Source organism: Poecile atricapillus, chromosome 3, assembly GCF_030490865.1.
Source record: "Poecile atricapillus isolate bPoeAtr1 chromosome 3, bPoeAtr1.hap1, whole genome shotgun sequence".
NCBI lineage: Eukaryota > Metazoa > Chordata > Aves > Passeriformes > Paridae > Poecile > Poecile atricapillus.
In genome coordinates, this window is record NC_081251.1 from 108,906,342 (window position 1) to 108,928,103 (window position 21,762).

The 21,762-nt window shown below is 40.2% G+C and overlaps 1 protein-coding gene across 2 annotated transcripts; it reads left to right on the plus strand.

The window, feature by feature from the left end:
- Nucleotides 1-2,551: 2,551 nt before the first annotated feature.
- On the plus strand, nucleotides 2,552-20,842 carry PLEK (pleckstrin). 2 transcript variants are annotated; one of them, XR_009277336.1, is made up of 10 exons: nucleotides 2,552-2,716; nucleotides 3,274-3,429; nucleotides 8,153-8,334; nucleotides 9,375-9,466; nucleotides 10,293-10,477; nucleotides 11,649-11,753; nucleotides 13,433-13,516; nucleotides 14,164-14,233; nucleotides 15,065-17,909; nucleotides 17,973-20,842. XR_009277336.1 is itself a non-coding variant. In XM_058836257.1 (9 exons), exons 1-9 carry the CDS (start codon nucleotides 2,669-2,671, stop codon nucleotides 15,202-15,204), a joined length of 1,062 nt encoding a protein of 353 aa, XP_058692240.1. In that variant the 5' UTR covers nucleotides 2,552-2,668; the 3' UTR covers nucleotides 15,205-20,842. The 2 variants fall into 2 exon arrangements, 1 of the variants encoding a protein (XP_058692240.1); XM_058836257.1 differs by having other exon boundaries at nucleotides 15,065-20,842.
- The last annotated feature ends 920 nt before the right edge of the window (nucleotides 20,843-21,762 follow it).

The following is a 21,762-nucleotide window of genomic DNA, read 5'->3' on the forward strand; positions in this document are numbered from 1 at the left end:
GGACCAGCTGAGCTTTGAAGATGAAATAGAAACAATATAGAGAAGTGTTATAAAAGTGCTTGCCTTCAGCTAACATTAGATGGATGTTATTTTGTGTTTTAACACTGAGTAGCTTAAGTAGTAGTAGTAAATTCTGGAGCCTTTGGCTAGGAGCCACTGTGTTTAGATTCACGTTTCATACCTCCAAAGGCTTTTCATGCAGGTAAGTGAGAAAAAGGAGCTTTTGTGAAATTGTGGAGTCAGCATCCTTTTCTGTTTTCATTAAACCACTTTTTTTCATATCTCCCTTGTCATCTAATAACATCAATTTATTGTGCAGGGCCCTGTCATCCTGATTCAGCACAAGCACTGAGTCAGCAGGAGCAGGCAAGCAGGAAAACCTGTGGAAAGGATGCCTTCAGGGAAGAAAATTCTGTCAGGCTCTTTTGTCTTTGCTCCCCATAAGGCCTTCCAGCTGGGGATGGGGCTTCCTTTCCTCAGACCCAAGGTGAGGGAGCAAAGTAGAGACAGAAGGAAAAACTAACTGTGATGCTTTTCTTGGTCTTTAATCATAGCTCCAAGCTCTGAAGCATTATGTCCTCAAGGCAGATAATAAAGGGATAATTTGGCTTCCAAATTACACTTTAAGTGTTACTGCTGTCTGTGACCTGTATTTTTGGTTTATCTGATTGGAGAAAAGAAAAAAAATGTATCTTTTCCTGAAGATAGAACCACTGAAATGAAAGGGAAGGAAACAATCCACCTTCTTAAAGCAAAAATAATTACTGACCAAAAAAGCCATTATAGAGGAGGATTCTACAAGCTCCTCAGTCTAATAAACATCCTTTTAAGACTTATGGGGGATGAATCCATGTAACCATCACAGAAATATAACTCACAAATCAAGTTATATTATCTCTGCTCTGGGAATCAAGAGCATCTTCAGTTCATTCCAAGTCGAAGACCTGGTAGGCAAATTTTCTACTGTAAATGTTAGACAAGGTTTTTGATCACTTTTTAGTGGTAAATTTTTATATTTTAGTTCCAAGCCCATGAAGTTTTATTACCTCTGTTTGAGTTTCTGTCTGTCATAATTTTTAAATCTGTTTGTTGAATTCAAGTATGCTTCACATCCAGAGAATATATGAAGTCTTTGATTTGCAAACTGATGGATGATTGGCTTCATCAGCAACTGGTGCCTTTAACAGCAATAAAATCCTTACAACAGCATGATTTACATGAGCAAAAGAACAATGTACTGGGACAGCAGGTTTTAGAAACCCCAAACAACTTAGTGATAGATGAAATCATCACAAAAAGGTGTGCTTTGGACAGAATGCACTACGAAGTGTTTAACCTGAGACAGGTGGTACAGACAGTGCTCTGCCTGCAGAGAGACTAGATGTGTCATTTGGGCAGCAGCTAGTTGAGAAAGGCCAGGAAAAGGAAAATCTCCGTTCAGACAGTGAGGAGAAACACCCAGCAGTTGGGAGGGTGAAGCATTGATACACATAATCAAGGAAGGAGTGGAGTCTAATCTGTGGGAATACCCCTAAATAGGCATCAGTGAGGAATGTCTAGAAAAGGTCTCTGAGGGCTCTGCTGGCTCTCTGGTTCTCTATCACAGACCTTGTCAGACTTCTGAGTAAGACTTCCTTCAGAGTAAAGGCTGAGACAGAGTCATATGGAGAACAGGAATTTCTGTCTGTGAAAGAAGTCCTTGTTTAGGGATCTTTACACTTGTCACTCAGAGGTGACAGATGGAGTCACCCTGGGCTCAATCATCACTTATCTGAATGAGTTTAGCTGCAAAAGTGACCGGGAATCTTGTGCTTGGAAGAACACAAGAGGCTGCTTCAAGATACTATGAAGCAGCCTCTTATTGCCTCCCATATACCCCCACTTTCTTCCATATGGGGAAGAGGGACTGTGACTTTGGTATTTATAAAAAACTATGGGTTTGCCTTGTCTTTTCCCAAATAAAGCCAAACAAGCTCTGCAGCAAGTAAGAGATGCTTGTAGGAAGCATTCTGTGGACAGTGCTTTATGTAATGCACAAGTCTAATCCATTTGTGCCTATCTGGCAGCTGATATCTTTGGGGGAGCCTCAGCACCAAAATCCAAAAACTGATCATGTCTGATAAACAAATTTCTTATCTCAGCAGAGGGTGCATCCTCCTTAGCCAAGTGAGGCTCCTCCACCTTCCTGGCAGGCTCCACATGCTTGCCCACTGGGAGCCAGATTTGGAAGGCAGGGTGAAGTGAAAGCAGTGATGCATTGGAAACCGGTCTCTGAAATCATTTGGCATGCAGCAGGCAGCAGCACCGTGCCCTGTTTGTTGTTTTGCTAGAGTTCATGTCTTTGCAGAGCAGGCCCAATTTCTTGTGACTGAACACTAAAGCACTTATTTAATTTCCCAGGATTCTGCCATCGAGGCTGGCTGTATTTGATAGGGTGGGGTGTTTTGTCAGCCTGTTGCCTGTGCTGTCAGAGACAGGCTATAAATACACATGTGCTTCTGCATTTCCCTATCTCTCGCTCTGTAAGAGGAAATGGCCTTGCGATTAGCACTCAGAGGAACTTGTGAAATGACACAGCTGTACTGTAAAAACGCCATCCCACAGACTTTGCTGCCAGAGGAACTCAACAGCCAGCACTGACGGACCCGAGAGCAGGACTGCCCAAGCCATGGAGCGAGAGCCGATGCGCATAAGGGAGGGCTACTTGGTTAAGAAGGTAGGTGGGTAGTTTTGGACTGAGTGGAAGAGAAAACTAACTCTGAACAGGTTGGGAAGATGTAGGGAAACATTCTGTGAAATCCTGGCAAATATTTCCTGGTAACAGGAAATAGCCACAGCCTACTCAGTTGCGCTTAATTGGGTTAAACATCAAGGAAGAGCAGTGAGATTAAAGGTGTCACCTCACCTTGGCCTCGAGACAGTGTGTTGGGCCACGGGCACATCCATTCTTTGGGAAGGTGGTTGCTGCTCCACAGCACCCTCTGCTCTGGAGTATTTTGTGGCACAGCCCATAGGAAGAAGCCTTTACTTTTATTTAAATCCACAGTGGCTTCCATTGGCAGAGCAGCTACAAGGGGAAATAAATGGTAATCAGAAAAATAACAACCATGTTTAACTCCACAGTAGGATGGGTGTAATTGTGGTTTGTTCTCCTTGAAACACAAACTGTAGTTATTTTAGCACCAGTCAGACGTTCCCTGGAAGCTCTTATCTTCCTTGGGTATCACCTGGAGAGTGATTAATTGAACATAGTATGTGATTTATTGATGGCAGGGCAGCATGTTTAATACCTGGAAGCCAATGTGGGTTGTGCTCTTAGAAGACGGAATTGAATTCTACAAGCGGAAGGCTGACAACAGTCCCAAAGGGATGATCCCACTAAAAGGAAGCTCTATTCACAGCCCATGCCAAGATTTTGGCAAAAGAATGGTAAGTACTTTTTTAGTAAAAAGAATTGACAGTATACTTATACTTCTGGAAGCACTGAAATGGCAAAAGGCTGTTGGCTGCAAATTCCTGGCACTCATCCTAGTGGCAATTCTCACCTGCCTTGAGAGGTCACAAGCAGGCTTGGAATTGTGTACTATTTGAATTAAGGACACTTCAAGAGGACTAATTCAGAAAGCATTCTGGGGGTTGGTTGGTCGGTTTTTATTAAACTTCTGAGTCTCTCAGACAGCAGAACTAAATTTTATTGGTCTGAAGACATTTTGCAGCTGAATGGCAACAACTCCTGTATTAAGTATAAATCTCATTGCCACAGAATAAAGCTGTGGGAAAATATTTTGTGAGCAGGAGAAGCATTTATTTTTTGTCAAGGAACATCTGGCTTGCTCAAAGAGGAAGAACATAAATGCTGTGACACACATATTTTGTTACAGGGTTCCTGAAATATAATTTTTGGTAAACCAGAATTTCTTATATGAGCAAAGAATCATACTATTAGTCTACTCAGTTTCATCAAATAAGTATCACATCCCCAGGAATTCCTCTGAAAAAGGGTTCCCCCAGAGTCTGGAACCACAGTTTAAAGATATTTACTCCACAGGTGGCTGACTAAAGATAGAAGTCTCTGTGAGAGTATTAGAAAAATAGAAAGTGTGAGACTGCTGAGACAGTGAACGTTACTTTTTCATGTGAGTAAAGTGAGGATAATTAAACCTGTCCTTAGGTTTTGTAGTTAGTGGAATCAGGATCCCTTGCTTCAGATTTTCAGATTTGGACCTGCTGACTTTACTTTTTCCTTCTTTTCTTTCTTCTACTTTCTTTCTATCCTTTTTTCCTTTTTTTTGGTGGGGGGAAGGGGTGGTGTTGGTTTGGGTTTTTTTTGTTGCAGAACCCATATTTATATGAAAACACCTGTTTTATATTAAAAAACTCACCTTGATTCTTACAAAGTATTTTCAGACTTACATCTATCAAGAGAAAGGGCCTGTTAACTTCCAAGCTGTCTTTGAGGCAGATAGAAAAAGGATGGTACAGAGAATAAAGATTGCTGTTAATCCTGTGCTGATTATTTTAACAAGCTTCAGCACTACACTCCTTATTCTGTACAGGAGGTATGAAGGGTACTATGTTCAAGAATATCACAGACCTACATTGTAATGGTAGAAATTAAGCTTTTCTCACAAAGCATCCTTTTCCAAACAGTTTTGTGTTGGGCTTTGGTTTCTTCCTTTAACTCCCAGAAAGGCACTGCCATCATTATTGTTTCATAGTAGTTGCTTGAAAATGTCAGTAACACATTTACAGTAAAGGAAAAATAATTCACCAGCAAATGTGCATTCAACAAAGTAAGCATAGAGGTCTGAAGTACCTGATGTCTGCTGAAGGCAGAGTGAGAGAGATCCTCACCTGCCCAAAGGGTTTCTTTGGGATATACCAGTCTCCAGAAGGTGCAGTATCTCTGTGGAAGGGTGACAGTCTCTGAAGATCATTCCTTTGGCTGCACTGGGTTTTATGTTATGCTTCATTTTACATTAGGTGTTTTCATAATGAGATTTATGTTATATTTAATTTTGCTTCCTGGGCTCTTTTCTGAGGGATAATAAAGACAAAGAGAGACCCAGGGGTCGAGGCACCCAAAATAGCTTTTCATAACTGGTATTTTCTGCTGGGTTTGCTGAAGTCAGTGGAAACAGTCAAAATTACTTCAGCAGGCATTGGAGCAGATCCTCCATATGAGGTGGTGAGATTGTTCTGCAAGTCCATAAACCAGCCCTGGAGATGGACTTTCTCTTAAAATTTGCATTGTTCAAATAGTGAAAAATTGAACATGCTCATTCATATGAGCAAAGCTATCTCCAGGATTGTTCTTACAAGTATAATATGATTAAACCTAAGTTTCTACGCGTATTCCTCAGAAACGTAATATCTTTATTTTTGCATTATACATTTTACATCTTTACTGTACTGTTGAATTCAATGCCTCTGCATTCTGTTCTGGCTTCTCACTGGTTATGTGTCAAAGGATACACTTTTCCTCCTGTGGGAATTATTCTGGTTCTTAAGTTTACATGGCTAAAAATGAAAGTGTATTTTCAGGACAGGAGTTATATGGTAATTATATGGTAATTATATGGAATATGGTGAATAGTGGGATAATTCTCCTTGGGTCAGTTTTAAGTATAGTCTTATTTGTCTGGGCCCAGTTTGGAGCAGGGACTGTTGGGCCATAAACAAACTTCTATATTTCTCTGGTTAAATTTTTGAATCAGCTTGTGTATCTGCACCAGAACCTTGTTTGAAAGCTCAGAGAACACCACCAACACACTTGGTTTACTACATCAATTGCAAAATGCAGGTGCTGAGGGGGAAAGAAGCAGTCTTGGATTTGTTAAGCACAGATAAAGGCTGTTCAGAAGGGGCTGCAACTGCATACTTTGAGATTACATTCCAAAATGTATTCACCATTGTTTGCTGTCCTTGTTGTATGTTTGATCATTGTTTAATGTAACATAAATTTTGATATTCTTCAGCTTTTTCCATTTCACCCACGGTTTTCTTGTGGATAGCATTATTGTGTTTGGCTGCTCATTGTTAGATTCATCTCCCCCAATTTAAGCTATCTAACATGTTGGTATTTACTTTAGACTAATGGTCTAATTTTCTCAAAAACACAACCAGATATACATCATCAGAGGGAGAATTGATCACATCTAGGACTGGAGACTCAACCTCTTTACCAATTTCAGAGGAAGCTTGGAATTCAGTCTAGCTTACTGGCCTAACTTCGTAAATGCTAAAAAGAAAGGGCTTTGCCAGTCTTCTCCATGTGCTGAAAATGAAAACTCTTCTTTAGCATTTCACTGTTGCTTCTCAGCTCTTTGAGAAGGTTAATTTTTTTCCTTTGGTAATAAATCTTGTCAATGCTTTGGTGTTTCATTCTGTTAATCTGGAGTGTTAGCTTGACTGTTGAATACTGGGATTTGGATAGATCTGTCTTTTTGTTTTTCTCATGCACTGTACATTGATTTTCAGTATGTAGGTCTTTCCTGCATAACAGAAAAGGTGAGTATTGCTGGAAATATGAACAGTATCAGATAAGAAAAGGTTGCTTTTCTGTCTGAGATGGATTTTTGAGGACTCATTGCTTTGTAAGTTTTAAATGTATCTTCCATGAAATTCAGTTGGACTTCTGCACAATTTCAGGGTGTCAGAATTTTTCCTGTTGGCCATTGTTTGAAAAAGGCTTGTGAGGGATGTTCAGAAATGTTACAAACATGGGATTCAGCAGAGCCATTCAGTGTGTTGATTTCACTGATGTAAATTTGCTGCTCTTTGGCAGTAGCCTTTGCTTTCCTTTCCCTCATCACGTCATGCTGTTGGCTTGTGGCTTAGCTTGGCATTTTTAGACACCTGCTGAGTCAGAACCTGTGATATTTATTATAACACAACTACAGAACAAATTAGTGTCACTAATGGGGAACTATATTTTAGAGGAAGTGGAAACATGAGTAATTAGATCCAGATTTTCCATTCAGAAGATCACTGGATGGAAATGAGTTCAAACAGTGTAAACTTTGTTGGATAGTTTTGGGGGTTTGGGGTTTTTTGTTTTGTTTTGTTTTGTTTTCCAGGTTATTGTTATTTTTTTCTGTTTACCGCTACCTCTAGAGGATCTATTCTCATTTTTGAATAAAACAGTCTTTCCATTGTTGCTAGTGTGTTTAGATAGGTGATTCTAAGGTGTAGCCAAGGGTTGGATGTATCATCTCCCTACTAAGCCATTAAAGGCTTACTAGGCTGCAAATGTACTCAGGTACTCTCCAGTGTATGGCTTTTTTCCCCTGGTGAGTCAGTAGCTGAATATGATGTGGGATATTTTTCCTCCTCTAGATTGCTCACGTGTCTCTAAACAAATTTACATTCATTGTAAGCCTGCAGGGGCTGGGTGCTTCTGAAGCCTTAGGATTTTAACTTTCATATTTTTCAAATCCTGTACTGCTTTAGTGTATAACTCTAAAATTCCATATAGAGTGTTAGCTACTGTCTTCACATTTTGATCAGACAAAACAATTCCTCTAGGCCTGAAGCTCAAGGACACCTCACTATCTCAGGCCCCAAAAGTATAAACAAAAGTAAGTTGTGAGGGGAAGCAAACTGGGTGTATAAGACTTCATTACCTGAAGCTGTAACTAGAAGATTAACATGTATCTGTCTGAAAAACTCGTGACCATCGTCCACCTGGGGTGTAGCCTCTCAGAGACTTCTGACTGCCCATGGTGTACCTATTGAAGGCCTTCAATAAATACCTGCTTTTATTCTCTTAATCTTGTCTAGGCTCTGTTCCAGGTAGCCACTCCAAGGAATCACTTCAGCCTTTCAGCTGTGTTGAACTTCCCAGCAAAAGTTAGAATCAGCAGCTCTATTGGTGACACACACCTTGCTGACAATGTCAGGGATCAGTCACAGTGAAGTAACAAAAGCATTCAGTTATGTGCAGTGTTTGTCCATCATTTCCTTCAGAGTTTCTATAATTTTAAGATTAAAAGTGTTTTTAATTAAAAGATTAAAGTGTCTCTAAGGCACTTTCCATAGTCCTTAGGCATAGGTAAGCTGTATGTTGTGGTGGTACTAACTTAATTGTGCCCAACGGGCTACACCAAAGTAACTTTTTAAAAAAAAAACCTCCCATAATTTATCATTCCAGTTTGTCTTCAAGCTCACTGTGGCCAAGCAGCAGGACCACTTTTTTCAAGCTGCCTACCTGGAGGAGAGAGACGCCTGGGTGCGGGATATCAAGAAAGCAATTCATCGCATAGATGGAGGCCAAAGGTTTGCCAGAAAATCCACAAGAAAATCTATCAGATTGCCTGAAACAATCAATCTGAGGTTTGTTCTCACAGCTCTGAGCCCCCATTTACTTCCACCTGCAGTCAGTGTGTCAGACATGTAACCTTGGTCAGGAAGAACAATGAGCCTGTCTGTCCATGGATGATTCTCTCACAGCCCTTTCTGCATGACTAAAAATTTCAGTTTGTACAATGTGTCAGAAATGAGCTAGCAATCAGAACGGGGAAGCTCTTTTAAATATACTATCATTTACCAAAAAATGCTTATTTATCAAAGGTTTTTGCTGATAAAAGGATTTCTGGGCATACTGTGGTGAAAGAGGATACACAGCCAAAGTGTGACTCTTCCAGGAGAAGCATTTTATATAATAAAACATTTATTACAAAAATATTTTAGACCTTTAGTTTCCTCTCAAAAGAAATACTGATGTTAGCCTAGTTTTTGGATGGTGAGGAGACTGTGGTGCCTGCCAAAGAACATGAAACTGGCAAAGGCAGAAGAAGAGATAAAGGGAAGCAATCTGTTAGTACTTTTTAAAATCAAGGATGACTTGTTTTCTGTCTCTGAGCTGTAAATACCAAGATAAAAATGAGCCTGAAGTGTTCTTATAAGACAGTCAAACTCCACAGGGCCAAGATCATCTGAGAGCATGCAGGCTCTGGCACAGGGAGAGGTTTTCTGCTCAGCCCAGAACCTTTGGGAGAACACAGAGCACAGCAGTGAAATGAACTCTCCCACTGGGGCTGTGGGGCCCTGTGAAAGTGCCTCAGCAGTGGGCGTTCTTCTCTTCACGCTACAGTCACCACAAGTAGTTGCATTCTCAAAATAGGGAGATGTGGTGAGCCCTTTGTGCACTCCACCCTCTGCTCCCACAGCTGTGAGGTAACGTAGTGAGACCTCCAGGCTTTGCAACTTGACTTTTTCAGGAGATGCAGGAGATGAAACTACTCTGTGTTACAGCCCTGCAGAGAGCCAGCCATGTGCCAACAAAACATGAAGCCCCCATGAATGACAATGACATTATTGTACAAAGTGGCAAAACCTTTTGCTAACAGTTTCTGTGATTCTTTTTATCACAGTGCTTTGTACCTCTCAATGAAAGATCCTGAAAATGGAATAAAGGAGTTGAAGCTGGAAAAAGATAAAAGAGTGTTCAATCACTGCTTTACAGGTAAGGAGCTCCTGTCCCTCTGTTCCATACAATAAAGGGAGCACAGAGTTGAAAAGCTAAAGAGATTAAACAGCTCTAAGTTCTGTAGAGCACAGAAAGGTTTGATGTTTTCTTGACTAACCCAGGAGATGCTCAAAGGATATATCTTGTAAAAGTGTTCCGTTATGGCCATGGTAAACAAAGGAGAAGGATGAAATTTTACCAGTTTCAGAAAGACTGGAGTAATCTTTTGAGTAGATTGTAGTGTGGAACACTTAACTACAATAAAATTATTCCATTCTGAATTTTTCATCACTGAAAGGTGTCCCACTGTAATTCCTGTTTCTCTCCAAGTCAAATCTGTGTTTGTGCAAAAACACATGGATGTAGCAAGTGAGGACATTGTTTAGTGGTGGACATGGCTGGGTTAATGGTTGGACTGATGATCTAGGAGCTCTTTCCCAACTTCAGTGATTCTGTGATTCTGTAAAAGTCACCCTGTTTCCAGAAGCATTATGATAGTAGCACAGCAGCCTGGAAGGCTGCCTTTTCCAGGCTTGGCCAGTCCCTGTTTTTGGGGCTTCCCAGCTCCTCTCTGCATCCCCTCCCAGCTCTCTTCTCCCTCAGGAATGGTGTTTGAGAGCTGTCCTGGCCCCTGCTGTCAGCTGGCAGGGCTGTGCCTCACTGGATGGCAAGGAACCTCCCTAGATTAGTTTCCCATGTTGTTGCTAAGAACATTTCTTCAGGAGATTGATGAATACATGGAGCAGGCTTGCTTCCTGCGTACCTTAAGGCTTCTTCATGTCTGTCTTGGCTTGTGGCTGACATTTTGTTCCTTTGTAACCAGGCACCTGTGTGATTGACTGGCTGGTGTCCAGCAGCTCCATCCGAAATCGCAAAGAAGGTCTCCTGCTTGCCTCTTCCCTCTTGAGCGAAGGCTACCTACAGCCTGCTGGGGATACATCCAAGGCAGCTGCTGAGGGACTGTCAGACACCCCCTTCCTAGATCTCAGTGATGCCTACTACTACTTTGTGAGCATTGTATTCTGGTTTTCTATTGTCTCAGACTTATTGATGCTCTGCTCTTCTCATGCTTCTTATTTGGCTTCTTAAATCCTGGAGGAAAGGTTGTGCAGGAATGGAGAAATCTATCTTAATTGTCTTTTCCCTGTGATACTCAGAATGAGCCTGCTCACTTTAATAGTTGTTACCAGACAGAGTTTTTTTCTGGCACCCTTCTAAGTGTGAATTGAGTGCTGAGACCAAGCTGGGTTCTTTTTAACTTAGCCCTTGTTCCTGGTAATTGTACTGGTGACCAGGATTTAACAATCTGTTTTCCTGTTGGCTCAGTGGAAGAGAAGAGAGTAAATCATTATCACAGAGTGGCAGAAGCTACAAACCTATTTTTGTGCAGAGCCATCAAATCTGGCTCAGTGTGAGTGTGCACCCACACAGCTTGCCTGTGAGCAAAGAACTAAAAGTTTTTTAATATCCCCCAGTAACCTGTCCTGGGTGTCATACCCAGCCTTCTCCATTTATTACTTCATATTCTGTGGACTGATTTGAAGAACTTGAAATATCACAGTCAAATACTGTTTAAAAGATATTTGGCTTATGGACTTAGGCTAACAGAAATGCATGCTTTCTATAAAGTGAAAACAAGTAAATTGGTATTACAAATATATTTGTATTTACCACATGGAATCATTTGGCTTCAGCAAAATGACTCTCCCACTACTCATTTGTTTTCCTAAATGTGTTTCTGCTAGGGAGACTTTAACAGTTCAGCAGAGACACTGCTGGTAAAGGCAGCCTTGTGGCCTCCTGGGATGCTTCTTGTAGCAGCCCTTGTGTATTCTGCTTGCTTCTGGATCATTTCTAGTGTGATTCAATACCAATGTGGTGTGAGGATGCCACAGCAAGTCAGTGTCTGACTTGGTATCACAGAAGTGTAGTCCCACCTCACACTGAAATGTGTCCATGGTGATTTGCAGAGCTCCTCAACTTCACTGGGAGGCTTTTACAGTAAAAGGTTAGATTATTTAACAGTAACCATAACAACAACAACAAGAACAAAAATAATATTTTCTTTGGGGTGGCAAAAAACAGGCTGGAAGGAAGCCAAAAGAAGCCAGACTGGTACATGTACATAAGCATGCAGCAGCTGTGCAATTTCTGTAACATTTCTCTTGTGGTCTTGCAGCCAGACAGTGGATTTTTCTGTGAGGGATATTCCAGTGATGATGATGTGGTCCTAAAAGAAGAATTCAGAGGCACAATTGTCAAACAAGGATGTTTGCTGAAACAGGTCAGTACTGCCCATCTTCCATCCTGTCACTAGGATGATGTTACATGGGTGCAAGATTACTCTTTTACACTTAAAAACTTCAGGTAAGAGAGAAACTACCCTATGGCATCTCCACACTTGGCAGATTTCATCTCTGTCCCTCTTTCCTTTGCACAAGGAACATTTGCTGCAGCATGGCAGCAGGACTCTGGACAAATATTGCAAGGTTTATTGCTCTTACCACAGAATAAAACAGTTGATAGCTTTAATTAGGAAAGAGTCCTAAGACAGAAGATGTGACAAGTCATTGGTACAATGCAAAACTGAACTCAGGTAAAAAAGCTGCCACTCCTGTGTCCCTCTGGACACAGAACTGGATTCAGTTGCCAGTTTTCATGGACATTTTCAGCATGCTTGAGTCAAGGAGTTGTTTCAGTCACTAATGTTCGATGTGTTAGACGGAAGATAACTGGACACCTTCCTTTCCAGCAAAACTTTAAGCTATACAGTGAATGTCATGTTTCCAAGCAGATATTAGTGAACTGAAGGCAGAATCAGGATTCTTCAATGAATAAAATGGGTCAGGTGGAAGGGACCAGCAACAATCCTCTGGTCCAACAGCCTGACCACTTCAGGGCTGACCAAGGGTTAAAGCACATTGTTAAGGGTTTTGTTGTCCAAAAGCTTCTTACACATTGACAGACATGGTGCACTGACCACCTCTCTAGGTAGCCTGTTCAGGTGTTTGACCACCCTCTCTCTAAAAAAATGTTTCCTAATATTGAGTCTGAACCTGCACCATTAAAATAGTCCTTGAGGGCTTAAGAACTTTTTGGTGGTGCTCACATGTACTTCTCTTGATTAATCAGTTCACTCAAAAGCAATGGAAGAATTTAGACCCACACCTTGCTGCTCTTTTACTCTGTCACGTTCACATCAACCTAATTAGTAAGAGCTTCCATGCAAAGAGTAGCTAATTGAGAAACCTGTATTTTGAAATGCCAGAGGAAATGATTCATGACAATCTTCCACCAATGTGAGTCTGCATTTGGTCACCCTCAGTGAGTTGTGGGTCATTGCTTGGAAGGGTCACTGCTTCTGCTGAAAATGCTTTCAGTGGGTCTAAACCTCCCACACCCATTCTTTTCAGTCATGAAAACATGCCACAAGGCACCTACGCCCATATTTCTGCCTGAGCTTCTCAGCCATGAGCCCTCCAGGGTGTTTAAGCTAGATAAGCTCTTTCTTTGTTATCTTTGCAGGGACAGAAAGACTTTCAGATCATCCTTGCCAGTAATTCAAGCCATTTTTTCTAGCAAGCAGATCAACAAAATTCTCACAGATCTCACATGAATGTCATAACTACCAGACTGTGTGATATGTTTAGGGGAGTCTCCCATGTTGAAGCTCCTCTGCTTTACATAAAAAACCCCCAAACAAACAAACAAAAAAAACAAAAAACAAAAAAAGAGAGACATAAAGCATTTTGATAGTCCAGTTCTTGTGCAAAAGATTGGAATGTAGAAAAGGCAGATTCAAGTCCTACTCCAGTGAACATTTCCTATCCATAATATTCAGGTCTTTTTCCCTTTTGTGAATTGTTGTTCACATTTGAACATTTGCCTGTCCTCTCATGTGTGGGTAAGATTTGCATGCAGGCAAAGCAGCTCCATGACATTCCTGGTTTTGAATTTTCCTAGGGACATCGGAGGAAGAACTGGAAAGTGAGGAAGTTTGTTTTAAGAGATGATCCTGCATATCTTCACTATTATGATCCTGCTGGAGTAAGAGAGATTTGGTTTATTTCCCTGTTTGTTTTGAATCTAGTGCCTCTAGTACCTGGAGTGTTTGCATGAGACTGTGACAGGGAAGATCAGGCAGGACAGTGGGACTGTTTGTTCTTACATGGCCTAGCCATCCTCTGGAAAAGCAGAGTGAAGGATAGTTTCTAGGGCTGTCAAGTCAGGGTGGCAAGTGCCACCCAGACCTGGGAACAAGTAGCACTGAACTACTTGTATTTTCACCTCTTATCTGTGATTAATTAGAATTAATGAGTACTCTGACTTGATCAAATTAGGTCCTGTAAATGAACACAATATAGTGATTTTTTTCAATTTATATTTGAAGCATTTGCCATGCCAAGCTGAGACATGTCATCGTATTTCTTGTGCATTTCTAATGGGCCCATTCCCATGCTAAATACTCTGCAGATCCTGAATTCTAAATCACAAGAGATTCCTTATTTATTTGTAAGCCTTTCTCTTACCCCCATCCCTCCACACCATACACAGACTGAAGATCCCCTGTTTTCTCAGGTGAGACGTACTAAGTAATCAAATGGTTTTGTCTCCATTCTGGAAATCTAGCCATAATTAACATGCTGCTGGTTTCAGAACTGTTCCATCTCATTTTGATTTCATGTCCTCCCCAGGGAGAAGAACCACTGGGAGCAATTCACTTGAGAGGCTGTGTGGTGACAGCAGTGGAAGATATGCCAGACAGTAAGGAACCATACTGAATGAACTCTCTAATAAGCTTTTGGTACAACCTCCTCCTTTCAATCTGCCTAAAATCACAAGTGTTTTATATTCCAAAGCAACCTATGTACTCAGTAATTCTAGTAACTGGTCTCTCTCTTGCTGTCTTGAATTAATGGGGAAGGGTACTGTGGTAAAGGTAGCAATAGGGAATCTTGTGTGTTGTCAGTACTTTAGGGGGAAGCTGGTCAAAAGGGTGACACAAACCCTGTGTTAGGACAACTGGCCTTTAGGAAAAGTAAACTGAGTTTGATCTCTTTAGTTAATGAATTTGGGATGGAAGCTTCATGTTGGAAATGGTTATGCCAACAAATTGTTACTGTCCACCTTCTCTTCCCTCCCAAAGCTAGAAGCTATGGGAACAGAAATGGTGCTGCTGCAAGGACCAAGAAACATTAATTTCATGCATTCTCCTCTCCACAAGAGAGGCTGGCTGTCATATCCAGCAAGAGTTTATTGGCATCTCTGGAAAGAAACAGATGGATGTGACATAAACGCAAACATCTTGTTTTCATAGATGGCAAGGCATGGGAGGGTTTGATCTGTCTGCAGGATTGCAGATCCTTCCATAATTTGAGACCAACAAACTAAAGACTCCTGAAGGTGAAACATGCAGAATTCATGAGTGGTTTCTCTGAGAGAAATACTCCTCTCTTGGACCCAATCTTTGTGAAGGTCTGATCAGGCTCAGTTGTAGAAAGAAAGGAGATCCCTTTACAGTGTGTAAAGGAGGAAATATTGAAAGTACAAGACTTTTTTTCGCTCATAGATGACTTTCTTATTTTTTCCCTGTAGCCAAGAAGTATGATGCTGAGAACATCCTCTTTGAAATCATCACAGCAAATGAAATCCACTATTACTTGCAAGCAGCCTCATCCACAGAGCGTACAGAGTGGATCAAAGCAATCCAGTCAGTTGCTAGGACTGGTAAATGAAGATGATCTTCCAACAACAAGACAGATAAATTAAATTAGTTACTCAAAACAGAATTTAGCATTTCACCAAGAGAAAGCAGTATCATCCCAAAGGGCACAAGTCCTTTGGGGTTGAAGACTGGGTAGAAGTTTCAATTCTACAGTTGGCACTAACAAACTAACATTTTTTCACTTGTGTTATGGTAATATTTTACTAAATTATCACATAGAACATGCCATATTAGTGTGTGTTGCTTAATCAGTCTGCCTTGAGAAGGCTGTACCTGTTGCCAGAGCTGATAGTGGGAATCTCACCATTAACAGGGGACAGAGTCATGTCACTGACAGAGAGGACCCAAATTAATCACCCTCTTCAGCCTGTGATGTGTTTCAGGATTTTCATGTATTTCAGTCTTCTCCAGACAATTTTTACACTTTCTTCTTTACCAGATCAGGTTGCTGCTTGTTCACTGGTATAAATAATGACATAGATATAAGGAAAAGAAGTAATTTGGAAACCTGATCCACTCCTTTATAATCTGTCAACATTAAGAGGGGGAAGAATGCAGACAACTATGGAAACACCATGTGGAACCGAGTGTGACTCCAAGACAGCAGTATGAGGAAAAGTCTCTCCCCACAGTATTTCAAACACAAAGCAATCTCACTTCAAACTCCCTATCACCCAATTTTAAGCCTTGGCAAATTTTTCCACAAGAATCTGCCCTGGGACCATTGTTTCCCTTTATTTATGTGTACAAAGCAGATGCTGGATTGTCATGTACTATTTGAATTAAGAATCTTGCAGGAGAAGGGAAAGGAGGCAAGGGTTGGTTACTTGAAGTGGTTTCAATTAGATTTTACTTTTTTAACCTCCAGGAACATACTGAGTCCTTGATTCTGGGCCTTAGTAATATAAAAGAAATCTTGTGCTTATAACTGAAATAAAAGTTTTTATTTTATAGGGTCAGTTCACCTGATTAATCCTTGTATTTTTGTCTGACTGTATGTCAAACAAACTTCTAAGTCTTAAACTCTAAGGAGGAGTTGAAAATCAAGTTAATGTCAGATTGTGCATGTAGGCTGTTCCTAGTTTGAATGAAGGAAACTTCAAAATCTTTAAAACTCTGTTCATAGATCTAATAAGATACCTTATCCTTAAGAATTTTTATTGGAATCTCTTCCATCTAAGAATAAATGTGGAGCTAAAGCTTCTCTTCAGTTGTGCTTAATTATACCTGTAACTGAGCTAATGAGCCTGAAGCCCTGTTGCCTTGCATAACTTATCCCAAAGAAAACACAGCCTTGCAGGAGAAGCAGGCTGAGACACTGCATCATCATGTCCACTTAAGCTGGCCAGCAGAAATCAGCTTCTGGCAGGCATTTCCTGTCTCTCATGCAAGCTAACGAGATCATTGAAGTCTGATATGTCATTCTGAGGAAGGAAGACTTATGGTAAAAAGATCCACTGTTTGCTCAGTCTGCTTTCTTGATAATTGCTGCTTCTTGTTGCTTATTTTTACTTTCAGAGCTCACTAACCCAAAAATACCCAAGGGCACAGGAAGAGAAAAAGAACACCCCACACAACCAAACAATAGAAACTTGTCCAGCTGACAAAAAAAGAGGGATGTGACTGCCACAATTTAATAAAACTAAAATGTTTTACCAGTCTATGACCTTACCATTTAAACTTGTGCCCAGTCCAAGGTACAGCTGTCCTCTTATGAATGGGGTTTTCTCAGGCAGAGGATGATAGTGTATTTATGGAAGAGCTCTTATGTTGGTACCATCCTATATTAACAGGGTCTGTGACCCCATACATAGTGCTTCAGAAGACACATTTCAAGGATTTGTAGGTGCCTCTGCTTCTTGGCAGCAGTGAGAAGACCTTATTCAAGGGAATTCAGTATTAGAAAGCAAATACATGGCTATCAGAGATGATGAGGCCAGCCCAGCAACTCAGAAGGAATGGAAGAGGCACAGATCCTGAATACTGGCACAAAGAAGAAAGAGACAGCTCTGTGCAAGGAACAACTAAACAAAAGGGAGAAAACAGAAGAGCAGAACTACATGTGTCATTCTTCCTCTAACTTTCACCCTCTATTTAAATCACACTCCTACTACACCCTCAGCAATTACTATGTTAACATCAGTTTCTTTTTTACTTATGAAAAAGAACTAGTCTAAAGGACAGCAAAATAAACAAACCATTATGGATAAGGATTGTATTTATTATCTTCAGCTACTGAAAGACTTGTATAATATAATCTCATATAAATATCCTCCTAAGTTCATTTTTGTCTTGCCAGAACTTGCACTGAGCAATTTTCCCTCCCCTGGAACACTGCCTACGTGCTTACTACAGTCAAGGTCAGATTTTTGGGAATGTTGACTAACCACACACCCATAAAAACACCAACACAGATACAACGCTCCTACTTCCACTTTAAAATAAAGTTTAAAAGAAAATGGTATGAAGAAAACCACAAACACAGATGATGAAAATATAATAACCCCAGCCCAACAAGCTTTCAGCTACAGGTGTTAGTACTTCTTATAATCCAACAGACAGCACATATGGAGGTAGTTTGGACTTAATACGTCTCTAGCAATTTTTTCGAAGAGCTGCTTACTTTCCCAGCCCCACAGCTTTCTTCTGAAGGGTAAAGTGATATAATTTTGTTGATAAGTACAGCTATTTTGGTGCTCTTCTTTGCAGTGTGCTGTCTTTGCTTTTTGTTTGAAAGAATAGTTAAAGTGTGAAAGGTCTGCTGAAAATGTGTTTTAGTAATAGAACAGTTTACTTAGTAATATTTAATCAAAGTTTGTTCATAAAGATGAAAAAACTCATTAAGGCTTCTGATGTATCTCACATTTACTGTCAATCCTCTCTTTTAGAAAAGTTTTTGTTTTAATTTCTTCTCGCAGTATTGTATATAACTCTTCAATGCAGTAGTACCTCTTCTGTCTTTGGCTTAGAGTTCACTTTACTGCAAATGTTAAACAGCTATTTCCCCACCCCCTAATTTGTTCTCCAATATTTGAGAAGTTATTTGAAGTTTAAACTACTTGCTCCACAGAGCTCTTGATTAGTGCTTTTCACTGTTTGAACTGTTCCTCTGTTTGTTCTGAGTTCAAGCTTGGGCAACACTGAAATCCAGAAAAAATTTCCTTAAATAATCGTTTTGGTGGGGGCCAGAAACATTTAAGTAGGGTGGGAGTTTTTGTGGGAGGGTAGTGGGGTGGGAATGGTTTGGGTTTTTTGGTTGTTCTTTTTCAGTTTGTACCTTTTAAAACTGGAGGAGACTATATAGGAGGAACTTGAAAAAGCAAAATGAGTAGATATGAGTCCTCTGCAGGCTGTTGGTATTTCTGTGGGTGCCTTCAGTTTGTGTTTTGAAAAGTGCACATATTTTTTTGCTTGTGAACTGTGATATTCTTGTTGATATATAAAGATTTTTTCTGTGCTCAAGGTGAACTCTGAAAACAGGGGGTTCTCCTTTAGTTGTTACTCAACAGACTTCTTGAAATAGAACTTCTTATTTGGTTTCAAAATAAGTTTGGGGGGGGTGTTGATTAGAACATAGAACTTCCTGCTTTGCATTTAGAACAAAAACTGTGGTTTTCCATACTTTGTTTCTGGTTCTTGTAGATTGCTTAATTTTTTTTTTTCCTTCCAGTGTGGTAAAAGGGTGACTAAGTCAGTATGAAAGCTGAGTAAAATGCTGCTTTTCATGCTTTATTGGCCTTTCATGTTAAATGTAATGGTAACCATTAACCAGTTAATTATTGAATTAATAATTAAGTATTGAATATGAATAAACTGGAATGATCAAGGGAGAGGAAAGAGAGCTGGAGCTTGACTAGTTTAATTAAAAAATCCAAAACAACTAGACACCCTAATCTTCCTACATCCTCAAACTCTGATATGAAAAGGACATTGAGAACTCTCTTCTTAGAGGATTGCTATTAGCCCCTCTCTCTTTATCAAATATACTAGAACAGCCTATTACAGACTAATAGACCATCAATTATGCAAATCAGTGTATTATCAATCTTTTCATGTACCTGCTTCCATATCATAAGGAAAAGTCTGAAAATCCTTTCTTAATCACCAAAGTATATCAAAAGAAAATCAAGAAACCATCTCTTTTTGTCCTCCATTGCTTCTACTGTATGTGTATGTAGGTATCCTGCTTTTGAAAGCTTAAGTTGCTGTTTCCAAAGTACACAATGGTTAAAGCACAGTAACACAATCAATGCACACGTGTGAGGTATTTTTGAACAATAGGAAGAGTTATTTAGATCAGGCTTTTAACTCTCTTATGTAGTTTTTTGCTAAAAGGAAGTATTTCATGATTCTGGTATACAACTGGTAAAATAAGATTGGTTTGTTGATTTGGGTTTCTCTTAATTAATATTTTTACTTAAAGGAATGTTTTCTTTCCCAAGTTACATTTTCAATTTTACCTTGCTTCTCTTCAGCTTTCTCTCACATCCTTCTTCTTATAAGTATTTTGACCTAAACATCCTAAAAGACACTTGTGTTTCTGCTTTTAGGCATCACAGAATCTTGGATGAGAAAACATTAAATGCCTAGTGTCATTTTAGAATTGCTGCAACATACCATGTGTTCTTTAATCACCCCCTTAAAACAGCAATAACTTCCTCTCATCTCCTCACACTTGCAAGCTGTCCACAAATATGTAGTTGCTCTATGAGTTTTGGGTCCCTGTTTGAGCAGGTCCCTATTGTTGTTATCTCTAAGTACACATGTTGATGAGCTACATGTTCAAATTACTTTAAAGAGCAGTATAACTTAGTGAAACTGTCTACAGACCAGTGATGTTCAAAAATAAATGTGCATTAGAAAAGCCAATTTAATTTAATCAGCCACACTAAGTGACTTTAGGCATGTTTTTGTCATTGGCTATGCTGTTAAACAGCCATACAGTGTACCTGGTGAAACCTAGGTGTTAGGGTAACCCAGATATATTTGTTCAGTGCTCTTGTTCTTTAGCAAGGGAATGGAAAAGTAGTGGAAACTATTGAAAATATTTCTTCAATGGAACAGACAACTAAAGCTCTTATGGGGTATTGTAATATTTCATTTATTAGTTGCTAGATACTGTTGCAAAAAAACCCAAACTTTATCTTCCTCAACTTTTCCTTTTTCCTGTATAAGGATTAAAGGCTTAAGGTGGCTGGTTTGTTTGATTGATTCTCTCTGTTCCCAGTTTGCTCAACCTACACCTTTAGTTCAAGTCTTCAGACTGAATTTTCCAACAGGCAGCTGGCAGCATCTTTTGGCTTTGGCATTCTGAGACCACGGAAATGTTTAAAAGCAATATTTAGTGCTATGACTGATATATTAGCTCATGGCCACTGATGTCCTGTGGCACCTGGAGAAGCTTTGTGTACAGCTCAAAGGGTCTGGGACCTCAGCAACAAAACCACCCATGCAGTCAGCAACCCTGGACTGGCAAACAGCAGTGCTTTTGCCTCTTAAGGTTTTCAAGGACTGTCCATTAAAACCAAAATGTGCAGTTTAAACAATATTTTTAAACATGAGTCAAAAAACAGCTAATGTTGTACCTAATTTGCATGCTCTAGCTGGCTGGGTTTTATTCCCCTCTGGCTTTGTAAACCCATAGTTGCTGGGCATGGGTTGGCAGTGCTGGGCAGGGTGGTTCTGATGAGTTGGGGGAGATTGCAGAAAACTGTGCCAGTATATAGAAATATCCTCTTGGGTTTCATCTTGCTAGCTCTTCCAGGATCTCTGAATTTGCAATCCATCGCCTCCCTCCTTTTTCCCTTTCAACCTGTAGCCTGGATTTTCTGGTTTACCAGAATAGCAGAAGTGGGTCTAGCCCTTAGCACTGAGGCCTGAACCTCTCTGGTCCCCAATGCTCAATTCTTAGCGTTGTGCTGATCAAGAAGCTGCTGCTGACTTAAGATGTTAAATGCAGCAGGTGATTTCTTCTATGGTTTTGGAGATGGACTTTTCTGAACAAGCAATATGGTGAAAACAACGGTGCCAAGTGTCAACATGCTCTTGGGAACCCAAGATACCTCATTCCAAGTTCATTTGGAGGGAAAGTAAAAAAAAAAATACCACCACCACTACCTCAGTCCTCCCAGCTGTATGCTTTTATTGTCTTCCTGTCAGCTCTGATGGGCTGAAAACAGCTGATCCCAGTTCTGAGCTCAACTGTTCTCTTCAGTTGGGATAACCTTGTCACTTGGTTCCTTCCAAAGATGATCAGGATAAAGACATGACTATCTGCATGTTTCTGCCAATAGGCAGAAACACTTGACAAAATTAGCCTTGAAATCTGAGTGGTCTGATTAAAAGTCTGTGGTGATTAAATACCTCATGCATGCCTTTTCATTTAGCCTGTTAATGGCAATGGCCCAAAGCCACATCCTGCACCATGACAAAATAAAGCCACACTGTCAGCTAGTCACTTCAAAAATGGAGCACTGCAACAGTGAGTAGTTTCAAGGAAGGTTCTAACACCAACAGGTGTTATTAAAAACACCACAGGTGGTTTTGGAGATGCAGAAATAAAATGCTG